The sequence below is a fragment of the Opisthorchis viverrini genome (assembly GCF_000715545.1).
Source record: "Opisthorchis viverrini unplaced genomic scaffold opera_v5_30, whole genome shotgun sequence".
Classification (NCBI taxonomy): Eukaryota; Metazoa; Platyhelminthes; class Trematoda; order Opisthorchiida; family Opisthorchiidae; genus Opisthorchis; species Opisthorchis viverrini.
The window spans coordinates 1,539,721-1,560,427 of NW_008751686.1; the positions used below are offsets into that span (position 1 = coordinate 1,539,721).

Here is a 20,707-nt window from a genome sequence, read left to right on the forward strand (position 1 = left end):
GCATTCCTGTTAACAAAGAGGTGTACCACAAAATAGGGTATATGGGCTACACAATCTAGTTGCATCAAACTGTTCACGGTTGGCCGACATAGGGTCTGGTGTTGTTGAACTCTATCAACAATCTATTCGCTTTTTTCCAGTGCGATCGGCTCCTCGGTTTATGTGGCGACAATCCATAAGCAACAAAAACAGGGAATCCGAATTCGAGTGGTGCCGGAAACAACCGTAACACCAGTATGGCGGTCGAAATGACCAGACTCTTAACTGATGTGTTATTCTTCCACGCAATTCTCATCACAACAATATAGGTGAATGAGGAAAAACAATTTCAAAAGTTCTGTTTTAAGTCGGGACCAACAGGTAATGTTTTTTATCACAGTTGCTTCTGTCGTTTACATGGCAAAGGATTGGGTTACTTAAATTCTGTGAAATGGAGGAGGCATGGTAAATCGCCGGTCCTTACACCTTAAGGTAAAGTTTACATCGGGTGGACATCTCGATGAACACCTTCCTCAATATTATCCGGTTCATGCACTGATTCCGTTTGGAATTGTTCGTTTTCGGTGGCCAGCGGTTCGGCGTAACGCATTAGAGACGTCTGAAATCAGTTGAACAAAAAAGGAATACGTTTTTTGGAAGAGCCGCTTGAAACAAAATACCACATCACCAACGGTTATATCCACGATGGAGTATGAGAAAGCAGAGGGTCTATTTCGGCAAAGCCTACACAGGTTGTAATCTTTGAGAAAACGTTGCAATTGTGCAAGGCTAATGTACTAGGTATGCATCCATGTCAGCAATGTGGTACGAATAAGCTTATGAGCTTCCTATCCGAGGGGTCTTCCAATATCAGGTCAATTGAACAGGATAGAGACTGGTGCTAAATGCTGCCTGCAACGCCGATTAGCTAATCGTCACTGAACGGTAAACTGTCCGAAGTGTCTGTGGATGCACGCGCCTCCAGTGATTCCCAACAAAAATGAAACACAATGTTTCTCAGTTTTTCGCCTTGGGTAGACTCCACTGACATGATGAAATCCAAAGATGAAGCTTGAAGTACCTTCCACAAAATAATCTAGCATGACAAACCTACCCATCAAAAGCAGTTCTCTGTGTACTTGTGGCTTCCCTAGGTGTTAATCGAGAAACGCCGCTTCAATTGATTAGTAGTTATTGAAAATGTACGTTTAGTATTCGTCTGAAAGTTCGCCATGTCGAAGTTTGTTATAATTCAGTGGACTTGAAATAACATTCAGCTAACATTCCTCAAGCAAGTCTTGTGTCGTAGTTCAGTTAAGTTCATCCCGAGAACTATGGACCGCAAACGTACGTACGGCAGTTAGAAGCGTCACAGCTACTGGCAGAAAAGTGTGAAATGAAATGGGATCGGAATGCACGTCATCGTGTGACGCGAAGGATGTGACTGAAAGATGAATGGTGATATATCTTGTCTGGGTGTGAGCAGATCGGTCGCTGCTAACCGGCGTCTTCAACTAATGGCAGGAAGGCCGCGAAGTCGGAGCACCCCCCTTGGAAATTCGTGAGAAGCACACGGTTGTACACAGCACAACTCTACAATGCTTCTCAGCATTCGGGTATAGACTGACGTCACCTACAGCACCGAAAAATAAATAAAAACTTTGTGGTTAAGAATAAGGGGGTAGATATTATAACCTCACTGGTTGCTTAACATTGAAATGTCGGCGAGTAGCTCCAACCACTGAAATCTCAACCCTGGAAGCAATGTATACCGGTACTGCACGATCCATCGGTGTTTTTTCATACTCCGTCTGCATGTCACACACGTCTTGTGATATCTTGCGCTCAGAACCTGATTCAGCAAACAAGACACGGCAAGGTAATTGGCCAACTGGCGCGTGAGACACACTGCTAGACCAACGAATTCCACGGAGCTAACAGACAGCTGATTTATTGCCAAAACAGTTCGTCACAATTCGGTGTTCCGAATCCGATTTTCTCATGATACAGTTATAATGCCTAAAATAGGCACCGGTTGTTAAAAACGAGCAATCTGTTATCTGCAGCATACAGTGGCCATGATTCACAACTGAAAAGCTACCTTTCACTGACAGTCTAATGTCAGGTTGACCCTGGAGATGTCTAGGTTGAAGAAAGGTAGACCGAAGCTAACACTCACTTCATCACCACTACCGTCATCTGATCTGAGGCAAATTCGTCTACTGTCTATAGTGGATCTGATGCCATGACCAGTGTCCTGAAAAGAGCACTCTGGAAACGCAAAGTGCCTACCGAATGACACGGCGACGTTATCTATAGTCTAGTGTACATTTTGTATCTAGACCACGTAACGCAATCCTATATGGGCACTACAAGTCTTTAAGCTCTTTTTCGGCAGAAAGCTACACGCCAGGGATAGAAGATACGATGAGAACTTCTTCAATATTAATTCAACTACGGAGCAGAAGAGTAAACATGGCAAAGGATGGCCTTGAATAAAGTCGCTCTTGATGAACTCAGGTTGATATTCTGCGTAGTACACTACCGCTGTCACATGTAAACGCACCCTCGTGTATCACTACGCATCGGAACGCTGTTTACATTGTAAGAACCGTCGTATCCTCTGCCACTGCGTACTCATAATCGGGTCCAACGCATCACACCGACCGATGGATTCGGTGTGCTCTATATCCTGATGGTATGTTTGGCATAACATATGCGCACGTTATTGATCATTCTGATGAGTTTCGCCTGCAACCAACCAAACCCGTTGTGGCTTCAGTAGATAACTGCAAGTATGAGCTGATAAATAAGGGGTGAATCACCCGATTAGACCAACTTGTTTCACCATGCATGGACCTCGACCACTACTAGTCTAATGGTGCGCACAGTAGCATAGAACTCAGCGTGGTATTCTGAAGCGAGTCAGGAGAAAAAGCATACACAAAGGTTACGATCACCATTATATTATCAATAAAGTAAAAGGTTTGATTTTATGATACCAGTGCATCGATTAACCAGGCAGACTTGTAAAATGTGCAATGGCCCCAGTCGATTCGACGACTCAGGGTGGTTGCGCAGTTTGCATAAGAGTTTGCATAAAATAACGCTGCCAAACTTCAACAGCTCGACAGGGATGTTATTAACTCCTTCATATGCTTCAACTAATGGGCACTGGTATTGCGCCCAAATCGCTCAACATTTGAGACTGACCACTACAGTAAGCTCATGTGATGAATTGCGAGTCCACGATATAACTTGGGAAATATACAAGTCTAGATTCAATCAAAAACCTGTGGAATCATGACCGTCTAGACTTCCTAGAAGGCTCTGAGCACACTGGATCGCCCCCATGATGAGTAGACAAACCGACCCAGAAATCCTTCTCGTTCCACCGCCATGCTCAAGACTGAAACTTCGATTCTATTGGCACCGGTGTCTATAAAGTTATTTCAGAATAAGTCTAGCTTTCGAGTCTAAATGCGACACAGGAAATATTCCATAAGCAACGAACAGAAAAATGATTTGCTATCATTGTTATCATCGACCTAGCCAAAAAGATACTCCCTATTATTTGTCGATCAGCTGTCAGTCGTATATCTGGCCTACAACAAGAGAGGGCACTAGGTGACTAAAAATGCTGTCAAACCATATTCCAACTCATCAAGCGGGCTCGGTAAGCGTCCCAGTTCTGTGACAGAAAATAAAAACGATATACTTACTTCGCTTCCTATTGTTAGTCTGGATTGAAGAACCCTACTGCCGAAACATCCACACTGCTGATAACTTCCCTAAGACAACAACAAGGTAAGGGTGAGACTTTGACATATAGTGGAGAACACTGTTGTGAACTCTCCGGGAGAGTAGCCTTTTTTCGGAGGGGCCCCTGCAACCTCCTCCCATATCTATCTATCAGATAATCGGGGGCCTTATAATGAGAAATAAATCACTAACCCAACTCATCAGATTCGAACAACAACTGATGGCAATTAAATGGAAACCGAGACTATTGACAAGCAAACCACGGTTAAAATCATCGTACTCATGTACAGTTCACATGAATTAGGAGTATACAGTGCGCGTGATTTCCTAATGGTTCACACTGGGTTTGTGCTTGAGTAACAGCGTCCTTCACAAGGAAAGTGATAATACCATTCTTGACCAAATTTGAATTGCCGCTGTGTCCATAATCTCCTGATTCATGACTCAACTAACACCAGCTGGACTGCCAAATGTAAAAACTACCTTCCAATAACATCGTCCGTTTGCGTGTAGCTTTCGTATGAATCGGAACATTCGAAGGACACTTTCTAACCAGCGTAAAATATGGTGTATTACTGCTAGTTGGAGTTGATAGCTACGCAGTAAATACAGTGGCTGATATCGTTGATGTACAACTCCAGAATTGACAGTGGGTTCTTCTAATGGTGGAGTGGTCGGGACGGGAAAGCGCAAATGAAAGGCAATAGCTAGAGTGTAGGTATATCAGCGCTAGGCTGAGTCATTCTCGCCAGCGTTCCCAAGCATTAATGTCTCCCTCCCGAAGTACTCAAAGGGAGCAGTAATGGCAAACAATGCTGAGTTTGCTGCGCTTTCATACCTCGCTACTAAATCGTAGTTTGACCCCCTTACTCGCTTCTACTCTCCGGATCGTTTTGCGAAGGCTGTCTCAGAAATTCGATCCAGTGTAATATGAAGCATGTGACCAACCAATCGAGTGCCATCAGCTCAGTAACCTGTAGGAGTTATTTTCGCTAAAAACCATTCGGTGTACTTCTGCATCACTGGTCCCATTTTCCTACGAAACTCATTCAGGGGGGGGGGTGAAAAAGCCGATGGTAAAAGACGTCCTCGGCTTGGGGTTGCTACGTTTCTGACCCACACAGTGATATGAAGCGCACTACATCATTGTACACTCGATCCCGAAAGGCCAAGACGCAAGTCTACGGAAGAGTGTACAGGTTGGAAAAAACCGCATCACCCTTCCTTATCCGTATGACAATGTCATCTTCGACTAAGGTGAACAAATTAGTCTACCGCCTCAACCAGTTTTGCAGTAGCACTGCAAGTGTCAATCATCACGGAGAAAAAACGGGTGGTATTTTGCCCTTAGCTCTAATTTCGTTCAAGAAACGTGCGTTTGGGCTTGCAGAGGTCAAAATATTACAAAATGAACGGCGTGATGACAAAACACATGCATTCAAGAAAATCCCCGTCATTGGCTGCCACCCCACTGTGAGGCTTTGCTGTACGGCCAGGTCAAGCGCGCCCGAATAGGAAGGTAGAAAAAGCTCTCGCCTTTGGTTCCCTGCTAGCGGTAATTCAGATCAACTTACGGCTTTCTATTTTTCACCAGACTTAAAAACCAACCGACAAGTTGAAGTCAGTATATTGACAATCGAGACCAAATGACCACAACGCGGAAAAGAGGTCCAAAGTGAGAAATGCAAGCGTCTCCCACACTTCCTCATATCAAGTGACCTTCAAAAGCTGTCTGAAATGAGCTCTCCCTGGACTTCAAACTACGTATGAGCCAACCGATTCGGTTTGTTTCTGGTTCCAAATACACTCACCTAAGACCCTCCACAGGCGATTGAGCGTCAGTTCGTTTCTGGTTTGTCTAAAGGTGACAGTCCATACAACTTCGAACTAAATTTATGCTCATTAAAAAATGAATTATGTATGAGCACAACCGTTCGACACATCGATCATAGTACGCGCTTCACGTTCAATCGAAACAATAGCACATCAATAACTAAAAGCAGGGCAAACGATCCACTATTGGCTATTCCAGAATGGACCCGAGCTGTACATACCCCGAAGCAACCAGGTAACGTGGACAGAGGTTGACAGCAGAAGTGGCCAGGAGCAAAGGGGTCGTTTAGACTCCATCAGATGAATCACATCGACAGTACCAAAAGTTTTCGTAATTTCCTTGATGGCTCGTCAGACTATACGCTGTTCATCTCTGAGTCCACCCCACTCAACAACACAGAGAAAACAACCTTCTCGCGGACTGACGTAGTGCAAGGCGCTTTTTACACTGTACGCACAAGTGAATTTCCTGCTATGCTATCTGATGAGTCAGTTGGGAGTTCTATGATGCCGATCTGTAAAAGTTGTGGTTCTAAGATAAACGGTATCAAACGCCTGAATACGCCTTATTCCTCGTTCCTTCCACATGACACAATAGTATTCACGGCTGAACACAGTTGCTCCAGTAGATGGCTCCAACCCTATGAACTATACGGGAAATATGAGTAGGTCCGCAATGAAAAGTACACCCAAAATATTTATCCTGTCCTAAACCACACAAACCTAGTTCGACAAAATCAGCTGATGTTGAGCCCGTGAGATCTTCCAGTTTTCTAATCCTATGTTTATTAACGGAACTTTAAGGGGAAATGCAAGACAGCTTGCCTCGATCTGACTTTGTGGATATTTAAAGGAAGCCAAAAGAACTGTGTATTTCTCCAGAGAGTGTCCCAAAACGCGTTTGTTTAAACCTGTTTTTCGTCCACCAATCACGTGCATCTTGTGTAACTTAAGCCCATATGAGCTGGAGTGCAAGAACGACACAAACGGTAGTGAATACGGAGACTAACCAAGGGGTAAATGTGTAAAAAGTGGTCATTAGAGCGCCGCGGTTGTAATAAATATCGCTAGACCGCGTTCTCTGTTGTCGATGCTAAGTACCATTAGGTTTAGCTCATGACAACTGTTGACGATTTAGCTACACACTTAAACGGCATACCCTAGTTTCATGTGATCACTTCCTAGGGGATGGTGAGTATGATCCCAACATAAAGACTGGGTTTCAATAGCTTTGGTGCGAAAAGCGTCCCCCTAGACTTTGTTTTGAGAAGCCATTTCACAACGAAATACAGCCTTATGAGTAGTGGGACAAAGTTGAAAAACTGAAGCACCATCCCAGTCGGTAGACTCAAAAGTGAGACACACTGGACCCGCAAGCAAACAGAATCGAGATTTAAGTACTTCGGTTACTCGGTTTGACCAGCTTGTCAAAATAACGCGATGGGGTATGGTTGCCGTCACGCAAACGGCTGATTGGAACCGCAGTTGGGAACTAAATGTCGAGTAAAGACTAAAGACGGTAAGGCAATCCACAACTGGCGCAAGGAGGTATCTGAAACAGATGCGAAAATATCCCCTTTCAATGGAACAACGATCACGAACTGAGCTGTTCTGTGGGGTTGTTGAAAATGAATTAAACTAAATAGCTTATCCTTCTTATTCAGCTTGTACGATTTTCTGAAAAGATGTAGGGCCGAATCCAGCCAACGATTTGTGAAATACAAACAAGCAGCAATCGGACGGCCTTAGTTGGCATTCAGTTGGGCTAACGCAATAAAAAAATTTTGCCACCATGTACACGGCATCGACCGGTTTTGTGAAAAACAACTGCTACTTGGGTATGTAAACCTACAAGCGTAAGCACCAAATGTGACGAAATAGCTTGTTCAGCCTTCCCCATATTGTAGAAACTTTTGACAGACTATGCATCAGCGCCCACCGGCAGAATCTATCCCACTGAACATCAGGATATAGAAAAACAGGCCAAGAGGAGCTTACACTAGTCAAAAGGTGTTGAATCGTCCGTCCGAGTTGAACCATTGACCAGCACATCACCCTCCGCTATCCCGCCAGGCTCCTGCCGGTCCGCAGCTATCGGTATTTCTGTAGGAGAGCGTGGGCGTCCAGGATCCGTTGTACAACATCCAGATAACATAACATTGAAGCTGTCAGGAACGGGTACGGCCTCGTCCACCTCTGCGTAAGAATCGGTTGTGACAGGCAGTCGGAGATTCGTGGGGACACCTTCACCGTTGACTGAGAAATGGTTTCGCAATTGAACAAAGGCCCAGTGTCCTCGTGCTGAGCGAAGCTGGGAGAAATAGGAAATGTCAAAATTCCTACAGGACTTCGATAAGGAACTAGTCTGTTGACGGAACAAGGATTCAACCTAAAACCTGAGTGACTTCGTGTGACGACCGCAACCGCCATAATTTTAGCATAAACGTAGGCGGGAGTTCGACTTTCGAACAAGCTACCGTCCGGTTGAACTTTCATTCTGATCCATGGAAAGTGTCCGTATAATGGAGTTGCCGACACCAGCGCCATCTGGCTACAGAGGCTCTAGCGTAGCTTTGTGCGGTAGGGTAGAGGCTTCAATGTTAGGCTGACCTGTCACCGAAATACGGTTCTACCTAATCACTTAATGAGCAATGCAGCTTCAATAACTGCGGGGACAACAGGCAATTTCTCAGTATAGTTTGACCCAACAAACTGTGGGCATAGACGATCACCACCAACGACTGAACCTCTCCGGAGAGCCCACATATCAAACGGAGTGAAAAGTTGAAAAACACTTGGAACCGACTGGGTAGTCATCGTTTTCGAAAACGTCTGGTGACAATCGGTAGATTCATTGCTTGGCAACGTTTCGCTTTTGACACAAAAGCTTCGTCAGGCCAAGTGACTAGGTTCCGAGGTTGGTGGAGATTTAAGATGGAAGGAGAACCAATCAGCTAAGTCAAGCTACATCTCTGTTGGGTGTCGGTCGAGGGATTTTATAGATCTGGAGAATGTGGAAGTTTTAAGACGGCGGTGGAAATTACTAAGCCTCACAGCGTGAATAGAATCCAGGGTGTGGAACTGGCGATCGTATGGAAAGCGGTCTTAGATAAGCCGAGTTGACACGTGACGGTGTGGTTGTCAATCCACGTAGGATCATTAGAAAAACCGGGGATAGGGGTAGAAACCTCAATCCGACCAAAGTTCATAACACCCCTCTTACACAACTATCCTAGCGCTAGCTCATCCACACAGACAGACAGAAAATTCAAACGGCGTTCAAGAGGGAACATCAAATGAACCGAACCACAACTAGACCCTAGGCTGGACCCAAACACGTGTAGGTTTCCCCACCGACCCAGTACTTGTTCAACCACTCCAACACACTAAAATCCCTCGACCGACACCCAACAGAGATTTAGCTTGACTTAGCTGATTGGTTCTCCTTCCGCCTTAAATCTCGATCAACCTCGGAACCTAGTCACTTGGCCTGACAAAGCTTTTGTGTCAGAAGCGAAACGTTGCCCAGCAATAAATCTACCGATTGTCACCAAACTTTGTCGAAAACGGAGTCAAGTGTTATATCTGTTGGTTCGCTAATCCGTTGTATCTGACTGCTGACCCGACTGCAGTGTCTAGTGCCGGACTCATTGCCTCCATGAAATGCCTGAACAGTGATCACATTCAGTCGTGCTTCTGTGGCATGCATGAGGACTCATTGGCTTTTGCTGAATTGATTGAATGATTGACTGGCCTGCATGTTCGCTGACTATGCTGTTGAAATTTTGGTGGAGCAGTAGGTTCGGGGCGTTCTGAGGTTGCTTTCAGGAATCTGATCTTCCTGATACCTCCCCCTTTTGGCCGTTCAACGTAAGAATGTCGAAGCGTGTCAAGTTGTAAAGGTTTCATCAGTTTTTTAATGCGACCGGTACGACGTCTCGGTTGAAGCAATAGATCTGTCTTGGGCCGTACATGCGACGCAGTGGCTATAGGTGCTGGTCTTGGGAGATCAAAGGTTTCAAGCAGCAGGTTGAGGTTTAGTAAATGTTCTTCCGCCCTTTGGATCGGGCACTCAGACGGCCGTAATTGACTGATATATCGTTTCCATATCAATAATCTTACCTGGACGCTGTAAATCACCTGACCGATTCTTTTGAGGATGACTCCAACAGTCGGTTTTCGGTGCCCGGGGTGATAGTCTATAACAAGCACACGTTTTCCAGGCCTGAACGATGGTTTTCCTGTCGGTGATTGAAAAAAGTGTTGGCCAAACCTTCCACTGTTCGTGGTGACATTGGTCAGTCAATTTGGACGCACTGACCGAAATACGGTGGCCTCTTGCAGCAGCGTTTTGTTTCCAGGTTGGTACTCGTTTAGTTATCGCGGATTATGCCTATGGCTGCTTTCGTACGGCGTGTGCCAAGATTGAGGTAACACTGAAGGGCTGTCTGCTTTAGGGCACCTGTAATAGATTTATCCACATAACTTCTGCTGGAAAGCGACCATCCAGAGACTGTGGATCGGGATTATAATTCAGAAGGAAGGTATCCAGGACTTCTGGCGTGGTCCCTTCTGCTTTTGTCAACGCGCGTTTAAAGGTATCAACGAACCGTTCAGTTTGACCGTTGAAATAGTGGAGCAGTCACATGTGTGATGCCGTGTCTTCGAGCGAATTCACCAAACTGATGGGATGTGAACTGAGTACCACTGTCGGACACAATAGTTTCCAGGATACCGAATGTTGAAATGGTTGTCATCGTTGTTCTCTCATGCAGGATAAGGAATTCAGGCCACCTAATGAGTGCATCGACAACGATGAGGAAGCTTTGTCCGTCAACTGGTCCCGCAAAATCCATATGGATGGGGGACCATGGTTATTCTGGCTATGGCCAAGGCTGCGGCAACTGTCGGTTGGGTAACTTCCGGAAAGCTGCGCAACGGAGAAAACTACGACATAGCTGCTCCATGTGCTCATCCATACCGAGCAAGCGCCTTCAAGCGGCTTATCCCTGGATGTCCGCTGTGGAACCCGTTGACGAAATTCGATGGGAACAATAATTCGGTCACCAAAGAGAAGACGGCCACTGACAAAAAGCAATAAACTCCACCGGAGTTCCCCTGATGGGGAATATGCTGTATGCAACATGCTGTCAACTTCGGTGGCATCTCGGACCTCGTCAAAGGTCACGGTTGGTTCATGGTCTCCAACAAAAAGTCTCCCTTCTCCCTTTCTCCACACACTACATGACGCGTGAACTGGTTGGAGAGGGGAAGACTGTCGCGAAGGGAATTTGTGGGCCAAACCACCCTCCGTCCGATGTTACAACACCACCATATGAGCCATAAAAAACCAACAGTGGTCACAAGTATCCGGAAAAGGTTTAATTATATGGAACAACAGGTTTTATGAAACTGTCTGCTGAAGGTTGGGGTGCCTGACAAATAAGTTCGGTTACAGAGGACGCTATACTACCAAACCTCGGAAAATGTTCGAGAGTCCGGCAAGCTGCTGCGGACTCCGCCATGTACAGTGAAAAGTGGGACAGGGTCTTACCATCTGTTTTTTCTTCTTGAACTTCGTACATGACAAACTTCACAATGTATTAGATAAGCAACAAAACCGAAATGTTGAATTTCTTCCAAAAACAGAATGGTTCATTCAGGGCTTGGTAATAGCATCTCGGCAGGTAACACCACGAAGTAGAATTTGTCTAATACCGGTAAGCAATTGAGGTTGGACGGTGCAGTGTGTGCCTTTCCTCTTCGAAATGCAGTCTTGTTCAGGACTTAAAAAGGCCTTTGGCTGCGCTTACCTGAAGTGGGGAGGCCGGATATAACCAGCATTTGTGTAGTTCAGGAATTGTTGTCAATGTTATTTGAGAAACTACCGCGCAAGTCACCCAAACCACTGATGCTTGCTGATTCAAAGTATCTGTGAGATGTGAAGCCAGCCTTTCTCTAAAAAAATAATGTTCGCTGCGTTAAACTGCACATCGTTTGCCCACCGAACTTGTTTGGAAGTCACTACCTGCGAACAATCCCAAGAGTTTGATGGCAACAACGCTGCAGTAGTGACCCAGTCCGCTAATGTTGAATGTTACAAAGTCCACCTTGAGTGAGGTTGTTTGGTTTCACTTAGTTGGTGAGACACGTCTGACGCACGCATGCGCAGTACCAACTGTACAACACCCTATTTAAGCGTGATGTATGTGGGTGGATGGGGTAACCACGATATGCCGAAGAGAGGTGAAGACGGAGGCTAAACGAACGGCTGTCGGGCAAACTCGAATTCCTGGATGAAATACGAAAGATCTTCCACTGAAAACAAGTCGTTTAAACCGTTTTTATACGAGACTGGTATTTTAGTGCGTGCCAATGCCTCATCCGTATTGTAGTCCGCCCCATACACCACTTTCGTGATCACAGAATGATATGGCCGATCAATCGTGTATGATCACCCCTTGTATGGATACATGAGTGACAATCAGTGGCATTGAGCACGTGTTCATAGTCGAATGTTTCAGTGTAGCACACGTTGTCATTAACCTTCTGCACGTATCCTCCACTCAACTCCATAAAGCCCCAGTTTTTCCTTCCACTCTTTCGTGTCCCTGACAACCCAAGCATCAAAATCAAGAAGAGGTAGTAATTTCAAGACGCAGATCTGATCAGGTCCGACAACTGAACGTATAATTTGTGTGATGCCGATAAATATGCCAAGTTTTGTCCTCAACAGCCGGAATCGGATAGCAATCATCCACAGTTTAGTCAGACCTGATCACAACTGCATCTTCAAGCGACTACCTTCTCTTTTTGGTCGATTTCAACGGCCGTTTTGGAATGGATTCGAAACCCTGGAAGATATTGAGACCCGGTGCAACTGAACTGATGAAGGACAACAGTGGAATACTACTAACAAAGTTCGCAACACTCGAACTTTCATTTACAAACATGTTTCAACGCTAGGCGAATACCACGCGGACTCATCCAATGAGTCTAAAGAGGCCACATACACCTAATCGAGTATATCGTTGTGCCACAAGCAGATTCCAAAAGTACACTGGCACCAAAAGTAAATGTGGAGATAACTACAATACGGATCAAACCCTCTCATAGACATATATGACGATTAGAAGGTAAGCACCCAGTATAGGTCCTATGGTATAACCAACATTTTTATTATCCACATGTTTCAGCAGAAAGGCTAAATGCATAGGGTGTATTTCACTGCGTGACTTGGTACAAAACGGAGGGTGTCTGCGGTCAAATACCAGGAGAATCGGTTTTAAACCGAATCGACGGAATCAACCTTCAGGTCTAGTCAGCAAAGGCTGATTTCTATTGTATGTCCTGTCATCTCAGGTTTCCGTTTAGATGATACCCAGGCGTTATCCAGGTTTTCGTTAAAAATGGAGCCAACAGCAGCGAGTGACGACGGTTGATTCCAGAGTTTTCAAAGGATGCTACAGACCGCCAACGGTGCGTGGAAACCTTGCATGTCAAGAGGAATCAATCATTCTCATGATCACCTGCTGTACAGCAAATCCATCCTAGATTTAGAAGAGTATCGTAGTCACCAACATCTGACCTAAATAATTTTACATATATTGTCTAGACGTAAGGCACTACTCATAAGGTTGCTGAAAACTCGACAGCCCACGACCTGTTTTGCCCATCCTGAGGCTCACGAAGCAGACTCAGTTCCCAAATATCTGTCAAGCTTATGTTCTACTTGAACACAAATTGGACCAATTCTGACAAGTACTCTCATTTGTACACGAATTGGGTTTTCGGGTCATCATAAACGAGAATCAGCTGGATTCAGTTAAGCTAGAATGAGGACGTCTGGTGTAGCACATTCATTTGAAGCCGACCACCATAAATGAGAGATCCAGCTGGATTCAGATGAGCCTCTTGTCACAGCCAGATTCCTATGCAAATGAGAGAGAGAGAGAAAGTATTTCTCGAAATCTACCCATCTTAGGGTTCCAGTAGAAAGTTAGCTTGACGGAAACTCGAGGACTATGCCTACCTGGTGACCCCGGAGTGGAAGGTGAAAACAGTCGTGGGCAGTCGGAGAGTTTTCAAGAGCATAATATGTAGCGTGTCACATCTCACGATTTCTCGAACATTATGCCAACTGAAACATAAGGAGGCTTGGTGCAGGTCATCCAGTTGAAGCATACCATCATAAAAGAAAGATTCAGATGGATTCAGTCCAGTCTCCTGTCAAAACCAAATTCGTATGCAAATGAGAAATTTTACGTATGATTGTCCTGTACGTTTTACACATGCTCTGTTGAGTTGTTAGGTGGCGCTACCCGGATCGAGATTGAAACAACCCGCTAAACACAGTAGTACTGCGCGGTCTCCACTGTGTGCTGGAAACGCAAGTGGGTCCAAAGGGAGTTGAAAAAACAACATCGAAATCGCCATGGCCCCGTTAGTGGACAACCATGAAATATTAAACATGAAATATTGTTTAAATGTACCAAATCTCACCTTCTCCTTAGCCAAATCGTGTTCCAACGACTTTATTCGTAGCTCCGCCTCTCGCAACAGGACTTCGGTCTGTGCCCGAACTGTAATAAGTCTGTATCGGAGTAAGGAAGGAAGTGATCAAAAGTTGGTCTAAAATGGTTAACCAAAATAAATTTGGAGATCAGTCTCGCCTGGCAGCAGCTTGCGTTTGTCATATGGTGCTTAGGTCAAACCTGAAATTCTCTAAGGTGATCCCTCGAAATGCGAAAAACAGTAGATATATCTACTCACTGATCAGAACGCAATAAAATCCAGATTACAATTCATACGTTGTGCATCTGTGTTTGATTAAAATTACCACTGTTACTACTATGACCATAATTACAGGACAACTTCGTGGAAAATGCCAGCAGCTGTAAACATCCGTACATCAGTTTTGACCGATTTCTCAAATGTCACTACTTTCAACACACAAGTATATTGTTGAAATCAACAAGATATTTGAGGAGTTTAGTTGATATGGATGGAACTCGTTCGATAATATTGAGTGAAGCAATGCTAAGGTACGGCACCTGATATTGGCTGGATCACATGAGCGCATCCAGTAGGTTTGCAAAACATGCTGCATAAGACAATCTGTGAAGTATAGACCCTAATGAGGGACATGTCGTGTGTGTTCCCAGTAGGCTTACAAATGCTCTCACAAGTTGTGAACTCTTTCCGATCCGACCGATAGACAGTTTTTGTCGCCCTCGTACCATTTTACTCATCAATGCTATGTCAGAGGGATACGTTTACGACATGCAATCGTTTGCACGAGGTCACACATCCACACAGCTACAGGTGAATAAAAGACAGTCAGGTGACGGTCAGGTGAGTGATCATTGGATCAAGGGCGGTGTGACACAAAGACACTCCACACTCCAGTATGAGGTAGGATTGACCCGCTCAAAGTTTCTGTCGCCATTAGCCTTCGTCTACGTTGTTGAGGACTGACATCAGCCTTAGGGTTACAAGTTGATTCTAAATTTAAGATTACTTTAGGATCCGAAACTTGTCATGCACTAAATTGATCAACCAGCATTGAAGGTTCTTAAAGTGAATGCAAAATTGCCGTTTTTAAGGATCAGTATAGTAATATAATCGTTCGAGTATAGCACACTTTCGGTGCCTAATGGCAATGCCACCCGAGGGGACCACGAGGCCTGGGATATTGTCAGGTTGCCGTAGCCTAGACAGGAGAGGGCGAGATGCGGAGGTTGGGTTCGAAGTACAGACCTCCCGGTAAGTACATTCGCGCTCTAACCACTGAGCCATTAATATATATCGGGATCAAACAAATTCTCCTACAAATTTGCCTATCCGCCTAATCGAAAAGTATACAAGATCCACGAAAAGCAGACCTTCAGGGACAAGGGAATGTGTTAAATGAATTGCATTCTAAACAGTGTAGTCTGGATCCTAGCTTAGCAAATTACATTTAACTACACCAGAGTAAGATGAGATATCTGGTTCCGGGAACATGAACACTAGAGAGGTACACATAAAAAACAGCTGAAATCAGATAACCAACGGAACGTGAGCACACATACTCTCTATCGCGCTCTATAAGTAACCTCCTGGTTTGGTCCAATTCTTTCTCCAGTTCACTTTGACGAGATGTTACCTGCAATGAACAGAATTACGGCCACAAATCAACATCACACAGAGTGAAGATGGTTGTAAATTGAGAACAGGATCGATACTTTCAACAAAAATAGCGACAAAGTGCGGACGTTTACCCGCACTGATGTGTCGGATGCATTCTGACAAGATTAGACTCCAATGAGCAGTGGTCAAGCAGAATCATTCCTCCTGGGAAGTGAGTCAATGTTCTGGAATCCTGTAAGCTCCAGCTTCCTACTAATGTAACATTCCTGAATCATTTCGCATGAAGTAAGATCCCCTAACATACGTTACCACACGAAAGTAGTTCATGTCACTCCTCTTCTAGAGGTTCTGATTCTCAATGAAAGATAGGAGATGCTGAAAATTGTGAGCGGCTCTTAATTGGTTTAACACGTGGATTGAAATCTGTCAGGCATCGGACTGCCCATTTGGCACTAATGATGCCACCTCCACTGGCAACGGAACGCTTGCAACCAGATGGCTCAACTCATCGATGAGAACAACAGTAAAATGGGTTGAAGTTACACAAGTGCAGTTCCAGCACGAGTAGACGGCACCAATTTTTTTCGACGGTGTATCGAGATGTAACATATTCTAGTGAGTTTCGCAGACCATTAACGTCATGCGGAACTCACGCGAATGAATAAGCAGACACGCGTTCTAGGAAAGAACGGACAGTTTGCTCACTCTGTTACTGAATTCGCGAGGTTGGTGCCAAAAAAGTGAGTGCCAAAGTTTTGAAATCGGAAGGAAAAAACGATTGGATGAATTGTGTTAAATAGAATTGAGCGTCAACGTGCTCATCCATACGCCGTCGATACAGCCCCTCGTCAGACTGGACAACTGAAAATGAATCAACATTAGCTTACTCATAAGTAGTTCGCTAAATGAACAACTAATAAGTACGAGGGGTCACGCGAACAACTGAGCAGCTAGGGCACACGTGGTGTGGACAAAACTACACACCTGAGAACGCAAATGAGCAACCTACCTTCAACCATAACTGGGTTGTTGTCCTGGGAGCTGTAATACCATTTCGGTAATACCGTTTGTAATACCTAAATGATAATCATTTGAACCTGGTTCGCCAAATAGCGAACTGATTAAAAGCCCAAAACTGCCAGCGCCATCAATGAGCCCGTTCTGTGACAAGGACGCATCAGACCCTGATAGTAACCTTGTATCTAAGGGGCTCAGACGTGTAGTTTTGGAGAGAAATAAGGGAACTTTAGGCTGTAAATGAGTAGCCAGAGTACACGTAACGTAAACGAAATTATCTTTACGGCACTGAGCATGGTAACAGGTGCCTCCACACCCAACCCTGGAGGGAGATCATCTCGGACTGTAAGTCATTCACAGTGATGTCAGAATGAATTCGCTATCACAGTGTATCCAAGGAACTGATCAGTATAGAGCAAAACATGACCTTTGAAACAATTTTTCGAAATATACACGCAAAGCATTATGCAAGGTTTATCAACGACATGCGAGCAACAGGACAATTTACGTCAGCCCCAAAATACACTAGCCAGTGATCAGAATTATCGCCCAACTAGATGGAGCGTAGCCTTCGGAGTCGCGTAACCAACGAAGCTGAGTAAAAACGTCCACAAAACGTCAGCAAGCTGATGCGCGGATAAAAAGGACCTGAATGAATGAATGGCGCAGACCGACTGGCTATCAACTGACCATATATTACCGACTAATCTACCTTTAAAGGAATAAGCCGGACTGACAATACACCATGTCCCAGGTAACCTTTTAATCAGGTGTGAACCGCGCGTGCATTCCTTGAGTTACCCTAGCAACGAAACAATAGCGATCAGGTTGTAGCACATCAATGCGACATGAAGTCGGCCACGTTTGAACAACTACGGGGCCATCTACAGAGTCAGTTGAATGAATTCAAACAGGTGCAGATAAGGCATGTTGATAAGCCGACAGTAAAATAGTCGCAGAAGAATACAGGTGTCTAGACGCCCCCAGATGACCCTCTCATAGACGTACATAGAACATACAGCTGGTAAAACAGAAAAGCGTGCCATAAGACCGAATAAAGCTTACGCAAGAGGTGGCAATGATTGTGGAACACGGCTAAAGCATATCTGTCGACGGTGCGAAGCAAAAATCCCCGAAGAACGAGTCCCATATACAATGGAAAATTCGCTTTAGCAAACGATAGACGTTACTTCGTTCTGTTTTTCTCATTTTGAAGACACAGAATGCTGTCTGCTCGAACACAAAGGACACTGTCATAAGACAACATGAAAAATATCAGCCAACCAGTTTTGATTATGCTAAAGTGCTTTGAAGGTCCGAAGACCAACCGGGTCTTAGGGATTCGCCAGTTCTATTGCATCAGTTTTCGAGAAAGCACAGCAGTTGAATCAACGAAAAATCTATTCGAATACAACCGAACAAGGTACTAATACCCAATAAACTGCAAAATCTTTGGACGATCAACTCGAGTTGCAAATGAACCAATGGCTCGCACAGCACCTAGTGAGAGTTGAGGAGAACACAGGAGTTCAGCTGCCCATCCACTTCATCGACATTATAATAGACGCCATCTGCTTTTTAACTGAATATTTCGAAGTTAGAACAGACAGTGATGCTGGAACGTTTAGAAAGATCCACAAGTTAATGAGCCACTGACCAATTATTTGGTATGTCAGTTTAAGCTGCATTGGTCTTCAGATCATAACAGGCAGAATATAACGATGTGCAGCGGAAAAAAAGTAATAATAGTCATTCATCTGTTAGGCCCTTTCAGTACATAGCACAGAATATAACGATGTGCAGCGGAAAAAAATAAGTAATAATAATCATTCATCTGTTAGGCCCTTTCAGTAAATAGCCGTCGAACCACCCGAAGTACGAGGGCTGGGTTGCTGTCAGGTAACCCAAGCCTAACCAGAAGCAGTCGAGATGAATATGTTTGGTTCGAACAACAGATCTTCCGGTCAGTAAGTTCGCGTCCTAACCACTGAGACGTCCCCAACATGTGTGCAGTAAATATCTGGTAAAACCATATAAAATGTCGGCCACCTATTGTTGTTTTCTGACTGTCTCTATAACAGTTAAACTGTGTCGAACTCAGTTCAGTTTTCCTGACAAGACCTATATAAACTGATACTTTAAACGAGAGCCTACAGGAAGCATCCAGAGCTGGTTTTAGAAAAGAGTACTTCACGAAATATGACAATAACAGTCAGCTGAAACCGACAAAGACGGAAATCGCTTACTGAATTGATGATATACCGATGCTGTTCGGGTCCGATCACTGGAACATCTGGTTGGGGTAATACTGAAAAGCCATCGGTAGCGTCAGGAACGTTAGTGACCCCGTTCAAGGTAGCGGCAGGCTCGTTACGGAGTAGCTGAGTAATTCCGGGTTGTGATGGGGAGGAAGGTGGTTCCAGCAAGTGCTCATGCGAACGACATAAAAATTGGTTGCCACTACCTACCGTGGATGTCTCCTCCACTGGTAGTAATGGTAAGGAAGAGCTGTGTGAAGAACTATCGAAGAAAGGTGTGTTGGGAGAAATCACTGGAAACTGATATCGTGAAGATTCTGCTTCTGAGAACAGTTGTTCGCGGTTTTCTTGGCGTTCATCAGAAATAAAATCTGGCAGACCACCGGATAAAATATCAAGAGTATGAGTAGTCCAAGCACTATGAGAGGTGCAACGCACTAGGGGAGGCAAATCCTCAACAAAATTGCTGGGGTGTACATCAGGTAAAGGCGCAGTAGATGGGGAAGTCACACCTCTTTGTGGGGCGGTAACTTCACTCGGGTGAGAAGTTTGCGTGAAGGCTGATGTGCCAAGAATTTCCTGAGGTGACCTGTGAATCGCGCTTGAAAACCCCAAGCTAGTAGTTGAGATCGTCTCTGCCGGCTGTACATGTGACGGGTTTATATCAGGTGTTGGCGAAGATAAAGCAGTGTGCTGATTCTGTACACAGTCAGGAAGATCTCCTTGAACAATAACACTGTTGGCATCTGAGCGGACCAGTTGAACTGGGTGCCTACGACGTTCTGGATTCTGAAGAAATCGTTTAAATGAATAGGGGTTCATGGACTAGAACGCTGAAATTTCAAAAAAAGAAAAGCAGGTTGTCTTGGTGACTAAAATTCTAGACCAAAGTAAACAGAGATAGCAGCGAATTATCGAAGAATATCAAGTACTGGAGTTGATCCTAGAAAACCGCGGAAACAAGGGTGAGTTGGATGCTACCGGCGGAGCGATCACGGCTATCGTACCCCCGGAAATTAAAATGACTACGGTACATTATCCGGCGATATCGTTGGTGCAACTATCTGACATTACGGATAAAAAAGCAGTGCTGTGCCAACCCATTCAATCCTCTTCGAATGACTTTACCAATACCTTAGGCCCAGTGATCAGTAAGTTTCATACTTGCCCACGTTAGCCATTCGATGACGAAGTCATTGAAACGCTCCCTTATCGCAGGATTGGGAGACCGGACTATGGTGTGATGGTTTGTGTGCCTCCGTGGCTTCCCTTATCGCAGGATTGGGAGACCGGACTTCACTATGGTGTGACGGCTTGTGTGCCTCCGTGGCCCATTGAGCTACACTGGGTGCTATCGGTGGGACGCCCGCAGTCTCTCACACCATGTTGGTTAAAGGCCTGATAAACACAGTCTCCTTGTCCTCCATGTTTGGGTTGGAATGTGTGGCGACATGTATGAAAATGGCAGCGCACTTACATTTGCTGCTGCCTTGCGTAGTAGTACTCCTACTGAGAACATCATAAACGAGAGATTCAGCTGGGTTCCAGGTGAGTCTCTCGAAAGAACCAAATTAGTTTGCAGATGAGTGTATATTCACTAACTCCGAATTCTGTTTTCCAACCCCCTAATCCAGCCTACATAGCTGCCCTTAATGGCCGCATACTAAAGCAAGCAGGACAATAAGCGGCTCTTGCTCGTACACTGGCTTACCTCTGCGTTGATATGT

The 20,707-nt window shown here is 44.9% G+C and overlaps 1 protein-coding gene across 1 annotated transcript; it reads right to left on the reverse strand.

The window, feature by feature from the left end:
* Positions 1-283: 283 nt before the first annotated feature.
* On the reverse strand, positions 284-19,814 carry T265_13017 (hypothetical protein; the record flags this gene model as incomplete). The annotated part of the gene is made up of 5 exons (XM_009166751.1): positions 284-598; positions 7,619-7,885; positions 14,077-14,167; positions 15,648-15,721; positions 18,969-19,814. 5 exons carry the CDS (start codon positions 19,800-19,802, stop codon positions 479-481), a joined length of 1,386 nt encoding a protein of 461 aa, XP_009165015.1.
* Between the last annotated feature and the right edge of the window lie 893 nt (positions 19,815-20,707).